Source organism: Procambarus clarkii, chromosome 86 (assembly GCF_040958095.1).
Source record: "Procambarus clarkii isolate CNS0578487 chromosome 86, FALCON_Pclarkii_2.0, whole genome shotgun sequence".
In the NCBI taxonomy this organism is placed as follows: Eukaryota; Metazoa; Arthropoda; class Malacostraca; order Decapoda; family Cambaridae; genus Procambarus; species Procambarus clarkii.
In genome coordinates, this window is record NC_091235.1 from 2,807,403 (window position 1) to 2,819,496 (window position 12,094).

General features: G+C 37.9%; 1 protein-coding gene across 7 annotated transcripts in view; it reads left to right on the top strand.

Moving 5' to 3' along the window:
* The window catches only part of LOC123769167 (uncharacterized), a 59,382-nt gene extending 50,392 nt beyond the window's left edge, over positions 1-8,990 (top strand). For 2 of the 7 annotated variants that reach the window (XR_011225576.1, XM_069317014.1), the window contains exon 4: positions 7,993-8,980. Coding sequence is in view for 1 of the 7 variants with exons in the window: in XM_069317014.1 (XP_069173115.1) it covers positions 7,993-8,208 (216 nt within the window). In the remaining 6 variants the exon portion in view is untranslated. Of the gene's footprint in view, positions 1-7,992 lie in introns of all 7 variants that reach the window. The other 5 variants (XR_011225572.1, XR_011225570.1, XR_011225575.1 and 2 more) reach the window with 4 other exon arrangements.
* Positions 8,991-12,094: the final 3,104 nt, after the last annotated feature.

Genomic DNA, 12,094 nt, shown 5'->3' on the forward strand with positions numbered 1-12,094 from the left:
AAAAGAAATGTTAACCTGTATTTTTATTTACTTTTCCTAATTTCTCTACACACACACACACACACACACACACACACACACACACACACACACACACACATTTATTTATTTATTGTTTCCTAATTTCTCGGTGCAAAAAGAAAAACTATGAATTACATATTATAAAAGCCTCTAACAACTCTATGTGACAAGGTGTATATAAGACGAAGGTTATGTTAAAAAACCTTTTTAATCGCTTCGAGATGTGTTCCAACTACATGCGAGCCAAATTACGGAGACTCAAAGATTCTATTATTGAAGTGGATTTCCCCAACGATGATATATTTAAACCCGGGGACTGTATTGTCTATGATCTTCCTGCCCTACACCAGTTTTCTAATGGTTACTCCCAACAGCTGTGGGAAAAATATCCTTATGGGGTGGTTGAAAAGAAAATATGTCCTGAAACGCTTTGTGCTGTAGTTACAGATCGTGACACTCCAGGAAATATAATCCTCTCCCCGCCACCAGAACCTAATGTGCAGCCTTATCTCTTAGCCCTCATATGTCAATATAGTGTAGGTGCGTTTATTGAAAATAATGACATTAACCAATTTCATATTAAGCACAGTAAAGATATTGATTTAGTAGCGGGATTGCGGAGAGATACAACTATCAACAGACGATGGTGTTTTAAAAAGGCCGTGAGTCGCATTATGAGCGAAGCCAAGAGTAATAATTCTATCAAACGGATAGTTATGCCATTTGGTATAGGCTGCAATTCTGGGGTGGGTTGGTCTAGAGCGGGTGAAGAAGAAGAATGGCTGGCATCTTACTACCCTACACTGGCTCATTTGGCCCATGTAATGAAAAAATGCAAAAAAGAATTTGTGCTGGTGCGTCCTAAACAAGATGGAGCAGGGAAAGGTCAAGTACCGCCACAAGTAGTGAAAAGACCATCGAGTAAAAGGAGGAACCTTAGATCTTATTACACTAACGACGAATAATAAAAAAGTGCTTGTTTTTTTTTGTATATGTACTCATAATAAAATAAAAAATTGTATAAATGTCAAGTTTTTTTTTTATCTGTTAAAGTAGTTTTTAAAAATAAGAGAGAGACCTCATCACTTATTCACCCCCATGACAAGTACTCTAGCAAATACTACCTGACATTTTTTTTTTTTAACATATTTCATCTTCAAGGGGAGTGTGCAATAATAATAATAATAATGATACATGATTTTTTTTTATTTAGGTAAAAAACACACATATATATATATATATATATATATATATATATATATATATATATATACAAACAAAATAATGTTCTGATTGAACAGAGTCTGGGTTGGGGGACAAAGTCTCAGGATTTGGGGATAACCCCCCCCCCCCATCAGGCCACCTGCACATTGTTCCTGTAGTATGTCCCCTTTGCATCATTAGTTCCTAAGAGTTATCTTGTGGGTGGAGCTTTATCTAGATCTGCCTTAATGACGGGATGCAAATTTTCCCTCCAATAAACCTCATCCTCTGGCGCAATTTCCTCAGCTTCGGAGGTGGAACAATAATCCCCATAATCCCCAAAGAAAATTTCTCTAAATGCATTCTGCGCTCGAACTTTGTCATGATAAATAAACCAGTTTTCACGCTGTTTAAAATCAATCCCCGCAAACTGTTTTTCTATTTCACCTTGGGCTTGCACCCACTCGATAAAGTTGGGTATTCCATTATACGCCACATTAATCAAGCCTATTCCTATTTCGACAGGTAGTCTTATTTCTGTTTCGTCACAAAAACCGCCATATACGGTCTCAACGGCGTTAATTTTTTTTGTTTTCTGTCTTTGAACATGTGAGTCTTCTAAATCTGCGCCTTCATACTGCTTTTCAATTGCCGCCAAAGCCTTGACGCGTGCGATGAACTTGGGCAATTCCTCATACTCCACGACGCAATGACCTCGTGAAATAAATACCAGGGGCGATTCCCTGCATTGCATCTTCCTCTTTTCCTCAACATCTACAGCCTGATGGCCGAGCTCTGATAAAAGATATAACAGAAAAAATTAATTGCATACGCCCATAGAGAGAGAGAAAAAAATTGTTGAACTTTATTGGATTTCTTTTAGATTTAACTTTTAACTACTTGGAACGAATTATCAATGAGGCACAAACCATGACTAGTCCTGTAAAGTATTAGGATTTATGCATACCATTTATAGTCTCCATCACAGCTTGGTCGTATGATCTCTCACTGAGAACCCCACACCCACCCCAGCCAGATATAGGCCGAGACCTCCTGAACTTGCTGCCAGGGGTCGCTAGTTTATTTTTTTTTTGTTTTTTTTATCTATAAGTTGGAATAAATAAGCTCGTATTTCCTTGAACGTTTTTTTTTGACAAAATTCTTGATGTGGGAAACAAATACTCAAATGTGTGAGGGAATGAAAATGCACGAAGTGGCCATAATGGTCCTAAGAACACACATTCTTTCCACAGTCACTGATAAGTCGCCGGCTGGATGGATTGCAATTGCTTATTTACTGCCCTAAAATCATTGATCCGGGGGTGGGGGCGAGATACTGCCTCATTTAGAGAAATTTGCTATGTGCAATAGCTCGGACGTTGGGGAACTGAACCGGGTCCTGCACGAAGGTTGCTCAACATTCCGCTCGAATATGGACAAAAATAGAATCTCTCTCTCTCTCTCTTTCTGAGGTAAAGAACCTTTTGAGAACTAGCACTCAAAGGTTATAAAAAAGATTAACAACTTTATAATTAGAGAGGCTGCTAAGATAATGAATCATTTAGTGAAATTTGTAATGTCCAATATCTCGGACGTTGGGGAACTGAACCAGGACCCGCACGAAGGTTGTTCAACATTCCGCTCGAATATGGACAAAAATAGAATCTCTCTCTCTCTCTCTTTCTTTCTGAGGTAAAGAACCTTTTTGAGACCTAGCACTCAAAGGTTAAAACAATAAAGATTAACACCTTTATAATTAGAGAGAGACAGCTAAGATACTGCATCATTTAGTGAAATTTGTAATGTCCATTAGCTCGGACGTTGGGGAACTGAACCAGGGCCCGCACGAAGGTTGCTCTGCTCCTGTGCAAATGAGGAAACATTTGGGAGAAAGAGAGGAAGCAAGATTTACTCCCTTGGAAAACCTTTATAAAAAATTAGTGGCCAGAGCTTTGAAAATATTGGCAACTTTCATTTTTTATACAGAATGAAACTCTTAATTAATAAATAATATATATCCTGAAGAATAAATCTTCCTCTATGAGACATATATTTTTAGTTAGTTTTAAAAGTTTGTAATTACGGTAATGATACAGCCTTCCAACCATGGCTCATTAAAAGTTTTTTTTTGTTTATGAAATCGTGTAAGTATTTATGCAATATTTATTATCAAACAATCATAATACGCAGTGCCATATCATTTTTATAAAGAGGCTTTATAAGGTAAATGTAATAGCAATGCGAAACTCTTTCTATCTGACGTATTATTTTAAATAAATACATTTGGGCGAAAAACATGTCTATTGGCCGCGTGAGCGACTTAGGGTGGGCTCTTGCAGATTCTATGTATTTTAATCTCTAAACATTTGAGTGCCAAGAACAACTCTCGTGCAGGCCCGCATTCAGTTCTCGACGTTCAAGCTTTTGCTATAGTAAATGTCTCTAAAAATGAGGCCGTATCTCGCCCTGACCAACTGTTTTTGGCTCAATTGTAATCCATCCAGCCGCAGTCAGCAGGGCAGGACCCAGTGCAGGTTTGGAAGGCTTTGGAAATTAAAGCACCGTAAGATTGTGAGTGTTCAAGTTTAGGGGGGACTAAGTATTTTGCGCGAATGTGAAAGCCCTGGGTTTATTTGTGTAAGTTAAAAATTGAGTTTTTGTTTGTGTATAAGAGTTTAGCAATGTGTTTAAGTAAGATTGTGCAACTGTTTTAAGTTTAGGGGGGACTAAGTATTTTGCGCGAATGTGAAAGCCCTGGGTTTATTTGTGTAAGTTAAAAATTGAGTTTTTGTTTGTGTATAAGAGTTTAGCAATGTGTTTAAGTAAGATTGTGCAACTGTTTTAAGTTTAGGGGGGACTAAGTATTTTGCGCGAATGTGAAAGCCCTGGGTTTATTTGTGTAAGTTAAAAATTGAGTTTTTGTTTGTGTATAAGAGTTTAGCAATGTGTTTAAGTAAGATTGTGCAACTGTTTTAAGTTTAGGGGGGACTAAGTATTTTGCGCGAATGTGAAAGCCCTGGGTTTATTTGTGTAAGTTAAAAATTGAGTTTTTGTTTGTGTATAAGAGTTTAGCAATGTGTTTAAGTAAGATTGTGCAACTGTTTTAAGTTTAGGGGGGACTAAGTACAGATAGCGCCAGTCGTTGCGCTATACGAAGTTATTGGGCCCCTACCACAATAGCTGAAAACTATTATAATGTTTAAAAATGAAATTTAATACAGAATACCCCAATACGTATTAAATTGCTTAAACTACTCAACTACTTTCCTTTATAGTATATTTACGAGTGTCAAATTCATGTTAGAAGTGTCAAACCCCAACACAATATGGCTGAGGCCCCACTATTTAAACTTCTTTTCGTATGCTATGAAATATCACAGGTATTGTTAATGCTTGTAACGTTTATTGCAAAAGATAGACATACATTTGATGCTATTTTTCATATTAAAATCTAATTTGAGGCCCGAAACATATATCTATAAACAGGTTAGAACCATACAAATTCAAGTATGCCTTTTTCACCAGTAATCAACTGTATGCCACAGAAAATGGAATCTTTACTTTAGCTACAGAAAACGGAGCAAAGCCAAGGGGGGATGACTGAAATAAACAGTTTCCAACCTGACTCTTCTCGCACATAAACATGTCTTTCTTGACCTCATTTCAAATTATATAGAGTACTGAAAGCTCATTTTCCATAGCAAATATACTAAGGAACTCATTTTACGACTAGAACGCAAACTAGGACCCCTCATTCAGATTCAAAACACGAGAATTATTGACTGAACATTTCCCCACTATCAAGCACACAGGACTCTTTAAAGCTATCTTAACTTTTTTAAAACCCCAATATGACCCATCTCACATGCAGATCCTGTTCTATGACTCGCCCTTCATGTCAATGTACCCCACAGTATCATGCAAATTCAAGATAAGGCTTACTACACCTATATATCCAAACTTGGTCTTTGTAAGGAATCTTGACCCCCCCTTGTATGCTTGACCCCCACTGGGGGTTATCCACCTCTGACCATTACAGAAAATGGAGCTGTGCCCAAGGGCTCCCTATACTATTCAGTCATAGCCTCATTAAAGTACTCCAAAAACTTCTATATTCGCTTTCAACTGTGTTTCTTGGTTTGAATCTATTGAACATTCACCCTCTGATCCATTCAAAAGTAAGGGCCCCCAAATTGATACCGTAGTACTCTCGTAACACCCCCGGGACAAATCGTGCATTTTTGCTCATGCCATTAAAATACTCCAAAAACGTTTATACGCCTTTCACCAGTGTATTTTTTGGTTTCCAACTATTGAACATTCATCCTCGGTACCTCTCATAAGTAGAGACCCCCTCATTGAGGCCCTAGACTCATCTTAAAAGCTCGAGACGAATCGTTCAGGAAAACAGGTTAGGATAGGGCACCAGTTCCTCAGGTACACCATTGGTGGTGGTCCCCCCGGGACCCCAGGGGGGACCACCACCCCACCACCGCCAGCCAGCCAGCCAGGAGCGCGCTGACTGTGCCCTAACCTAACCACCCAAATAAGAGGAATGGACGATCTGGCCCGACAGGGTCAAGTCGGCATGGAAGTGCCCAACCGTTTCTGAAATTTTTTTACCTCAATCTGTCTCCTTATTCACTACTGGCCTCCACCCCAGGAAGCAGCCCGTGACAGCTGATTAACACCCAGGTACCAATTTTACTGCTAGGTAACAGGGGCATAGGGTGAAAGAAACTCTGCCCATTGTTTCTCGCCGGCGCCTGGGATCGAACCCAGGACCACAGGATCACAAGTCCAGCGTGCTGTCCGCTCGGCCGACCGGCTTCCACCCCAATTTTAGGATTGGTACAAGTGGGATGTCACAGGCTGGGTACAAGTGTGATGTCACAAGCTAGGTACAAGTGTAATGTCACAGGATGGGTACAAGTGTGATGTCACAGGCTGGGTACAAGTGTGATGTCACAAGCTAGGTACAAGTGTGATGTCACAGGATGGGTACAAGTGTGATGTCACAGGCTGGGTACAAGTGTGATGTCACAGGCTAGGTACAAGGGTGAAGTCACAGGCCAGGTACAAGGGGTGATGTTACAGGCCGGGTATAAGGGTGATGTCACAGGTTAGGTACTAGTGTGATGTCACAGGATGGGTACAAGGGTGATGTCACAGGATGGGTACAAGGGTGATGTCACAGGTTAGGTACAAGTGTGACGTCACAGACTGGGTACAAGGGTGATGTCACAGGCTGGGTACAATTGGGTGAAGTCATGGGCCGGGTATAAGGGTGATGTCACGGGCCGGGTATAAGGGTGGTGTCACAGGCCGGGTATAAGGGTGATGTCACAGGCCGGGTATAATGGCGATGTCAGAGGCTGGGTATAAGGGTGATGTCACTGGCCGGATATAAGGGTGATGTCACAGCCCGGGTATAAGGGTGATGTCAGAGGCTGGGTATAAGGGTGATGTCACAGACTGGGTATAAGGGTGATGTCACAGGCTGGGTATAAGGGTGATGTCACAGGCTGGGTATAAGGGTGATGTCACAGGCTGGGTATAAGGGTGATGTCACAGGCTGGGAATAAGGGTGATATCACAGGCTGGGTACAAAGGTGATGTCACAGGCCGGGTATAAGGGTGGTGGTGTCACAGGATGGGTACAAGGGTGATGTCACAGGATGGGTACAAGGGTGATGTCACAGGCTAGGTACAAGTGTGACGTCACAGACTGGGTACAAGGGTGATGTCACAGGCTGGGTACAAGGGTGAAGTCACAGGCCGGGTATAAGGGTGATATCACAGGCCGGGTATAAGGGTGATGTCACAGGTCAGGTATAAGGGTGATGTCACAGGCTGGGTATAAGGGTGATGTCACAGGTCGGGTATAAGGGTGATGTCACAGGCTGGGTATAAGGGTGATGTCAGAGGCTGGGTATAAGGGTGATGTCACAGACTGGGTATAAGGGTGATGTCACAGGCTGGGTATAACGGTGATGTCACAGGCTGGGTATAAGGGTGATGTCACAGGCTGGGTATAAGGGTGATGTCACAGGCTGGGAATAAGGGTGATATCACAGGCTGGGTACAAAGGTGATGTCACAGGCCGGGTATAAGGGTGGTGGTGTCACAGGATGGGTACAAGGGTGATGTCACAGGATGGGTACAAGGGTGATGTCACAGGCTAGGTACAAGTGTGACGTCACAGACTGGGTACAAGGGTGATGTCACAGGCTGGGTACAAGGGTGAAGTCACAGGCCGGGTATAAGGGTGATATCACAGGCCGGGTATAAGGGTGATGTCACAGGTCAGGTATAAGGGTGATGTCACAGGCTGGGTATAAGGGTGATGTCACAGGTCGGGTATAAGGGTGATGTCACAGTCTTGGAACAAGGGTATGTCACAGGCTAGGTACAAGGGTGATGTCCAAGGCCGGGTTCAAGGGTGATGTCACAGGCTGGGTTCAAGGGTGATGTCACACGCAAGGTACAAGAGGTGATATTACATATTATGGCAAAATTCTACGTGAAAAACAACTGATTATATTTCAGTCCTCATAAAACTTTCAGGGTGTTGCTATAGATGACGATATTTCTTGAGTGTGGCAGTGTGGCCGACCCCCAGCTGGCCTACGACACTCCCATACCTTCTATGAGTCATCCTGCAAGATGGGTGAGGCTGCTCCAAGCATCTGATCTCCATCCTTAGATAGACAATCTCTCTCTCTTATGAATATAGATTATTTTCTAATGGAACTTATACTTTCACAGGCTCAGCAGCTGACAGGCGCCAATGGGCATGATGACAAATTTTTCAAACTCTTTCTTAATGACCGAAACTGGAATGGAGTCACAGATGTGTTGAGGAAATTACCAAATTTGAGCCCCCGAGCCTTGAAGGAAACTGCTCGCATGGCTCTTGAAGATGATCAGTACGAAGTTGTTGAACTATGTTTGTTTTGGTTGCAAATACCAGAAGAGACTTAACCCCCTAAGAGTTAATCTTCCCTGGATGAAAGATAAAGTAACATTTTTACCTTTGGGATAGAAGAATAAATTGTTAGGTACACTGTGGTAAAGTGAGCAGCAGCTGCGATAAACTCCGGTGTCACAGCACAAGCCTGGATGGCGGCATTCACATTGGATTACAGTCGCGGGTTACACATATGGTTCCATTACAAAATTTACACTCTGAAATTATACTAAGCGTATCTAAGGCAGTTAATAAGTAATACAATATAAAAAACCACAGTGAATAATGAGAAATATCTTAATATCTTGAGCTGATACAATAGTTATATAGCAAGACAGATAGTAATGCTCTTATAAGATGCTGAGACTGTCACATCTGTTACAATATTAACATAAATTTGCTAGAGAGAGTACAATCTTAACCTGTTACAATATTAATTTGATTAGTTTATAATAATACTAAGTATAGTCTATCTAATATAGAATACTAAGTATAGTCTATCTAATATAGAATACTAAGTATAGTCTATCTAATATAGAATGCTAAGTATAGTCTATCTAATATAGAATACTAAGTATAGTCTATCTAATATAGAATGCTAAGTATAGTCTATCTAATATAGAGTGGATAGTAGTAGTAAACAATATTGATTTGGTAAATTTATAATAATTCTAAGTATAATCTGTATAATATAAAGTGGATAGTAGTAGTGGTATAGACCAGGGTGGAAACTAGGTTTTCTTGCCTTATATATATATATATATATATATATATATATATATATATATATATATATATATATATATATATATATATATATATATATATATATATATATATATATATATATATATATATATATATATATATATATATATATATATATATATATATATATATATATATATATATATATATATATATATATATATATATATATATATATATATATATATATATATATATATATATATATATATATATATATATATATATATATATATATATATATATATATATATATATATATATATATATATATATATATATATATATATATATATATATATATATATATATATATATATATATATATATATATATATATATATATATATATATATATATATATATATATATATATATTATGATGAGTTTAGGTGGATATAAATAGGGGTAATGCGTATGGGCCAATAGGACTTAGAGGTGACATGATTGGCTTAACATATATGATCAGTATGGGTGGATAAAAATAGGCGATGATGGGTATGGACTAATAGGCCTTCTGTAATTTCCTTTATTCTGTATTTACCGAATTAAACTAATATTAATTGACACAAAAATAAATACCGAATAATTTAATTCATTCTGCATTAATTTACATAATTAATTAATACAGAATTATGTAATTAATTACAGAATGTATTACAATCAAATCAGTAGTTTCGTTTATTCTAGTACTCAATAGGCACTCTGACTAGATCCTAAATTATACTTGGTGCTAATAAGTATTATTTAACTATACCCTTGACAAATATTTACTTAAAATAAGCAATCTTTAAACAGACACTGTCAAAATATATTTGGTATTAATATACAATCTTTAACTAACTGAAAAATAATTGTAAGCCATAAACGAACTCTGAAAATTTGCCGACTGCAACCACGTATTATGGAGTTTCATAAAAAAATGAGAATTATAATCGGCTGTCGATGTCATGCATCGACAAATTAAGGAGATGGAAACTAGCTTTGGGAAATAAGAAAAAAGCTGGTTTCCGTCCTGGTTTATACTACTGATAGTTTGGTAGTCTTATAAGATTATAGTAGTAAGATAATTATTCTTTATATGTGTATTGGATTTTCCTGGGAGCCTATGGGAATCTATTATATTTAAGCATCTTCATTGTAATATAATATAAAGTGTTGTTGGAGTTTATGTTTGAGCAATGAAAGTGTTCATGAATCTTGAAGACTGGGAGACTGGTCCATATATGCAACCGTCCTCAAACCAAATCCATTACCGAGAGAAACCACACCCGTCGTCCCCTCAAACCACCTGGAGAGTTATCTTGATATTTGTGATATTCTGAAAGCATATTACGGTTCCATAATAGTCTACATGTAAACTGGCAAATGAACCATTGTCATAAACAGAGACTATTCTCTGTTTATGACTATTTATGACTATCTATGACTTTCAGAGACTATTTATAATTGTAATATAATAGAAATCGTTGGTTTAAAATATAAAGTATATGCTGAAAATGTTTTCTTTGAAGAATTTTTTTTTTTTTTAAAGGAATTTGTGGGTACACTGACACAGTTTTCTACTTCCATATTTCACATTATCGTCAATATACATCATATTAACATAACCAAATGTTAATATGCTTATATATAGGCCACCAAATTTAGACAGAATAGAAGCAAAGCATCTATGGGATGAAATATCTTGAGCATCTAGGTCTAAAAGTATTTGTCATGGGTGACTTTAATTTTAGTGGATTAAACTGGGTTAACATAACAGGGAATAACGAAGCAGAAGATTTTATAGAGTTAATTGACGATTGTTTTCTTACGCAACACATTAAGGAACCAACGAGGGAAAATAATATTTTAGATTTAATGTTAACTAACAAGGAAACACGATTAATGACAGAAATCGGGAGTGAACTAGGGAACAGTGATCACAAAGAAATCAGATTTAGCATAGAGTGGAATAGATCTGCAGGAGAAAATTCTGCTAAAGTGCCAGATTTTCGTAAAGCTATTTTCAATATCCTAAGAAATTTTTTGGGGGGCAAATAGACGGGAAAGTCTTGGGCATAGGGGGGGGGGGCGGTCTTGGAGCAAGACGTGAACCCAGCGAGGTGTGATGTAGAGGAGGATTTCGATTTGGATTCAAAATATAACTTTTTTACAAATATTCTAAGCAAAGCACAGGAAAGCAGTATACCATACAAATTGAATAGATCAAATACAAATGACCCGAAATGGATAACAAAGGATCTGAAAAACCTTATAGGTAGAAAGAGAGCTTGGTACAAAAGGATTAAGAATGGGGAAGTCAGTTTAGAAAAAGAATTCGCACAACTGGTTAGAAATGTTAAAAAAGAGATAAGGAGAGCAAAAAGAAATTATGAAGTTCGTATAGCAGGTCAAGCAAAGGCAAATCCTAAAGGTTTTTTCAGTTATATCAAACAAAGGTTAGGGAAAGGATAGATCCATTAAAAACCGAGACAGGTCAGATAACGGATATTGACGAAGAGATGAGTAGTATTTTTAATAAATATTTTATCTCTGTATTTACTAAAGAAGAATTTAACTCTATGCCTTCAGCCGAACAAGTCTATGTGGGTGGGGACGAGGACAGGTTTACTAGTCTAACAGTTACAGGGATGATATTATTAAACAAATAGTAAAACTCAAACCAAACAAATCCCCAGGGCCGGATGAAATGTTTGCCAGGGTGCTTAAAGAATGCAAAGAGGAGCTTTACATATAGTAGACATGCATACCATATTGTCTACCATATTTAATAAATCATTAGAGTCAGGCAGAGTACCAGAGTCGTGGAAGGCTGCTAATGTAGTACCAATTTTTAAGAAAGGAGATAGATCACTTGCATCAAACTATCGGCCAATTAGCCTAACGTCTATTGTGGGAAAGTTACTTGAATCGATAATTGCAAATACAATTCGTCTCCATCTTGAAAAACATAAATTAATAAACGAGTCACAACATGGTTTTACAAATGGCCGTTCATGTGTAACAAATTTGCTATCTTTTTATTCCAGCATTGTTGAGGCAGTTGATAGTGGTAAGGATTGCGATGTTGTGTACCTTGACTTTAGCAAAGCTTTTGATACAGTGCCACATGAAAGACTGATTAAAAAG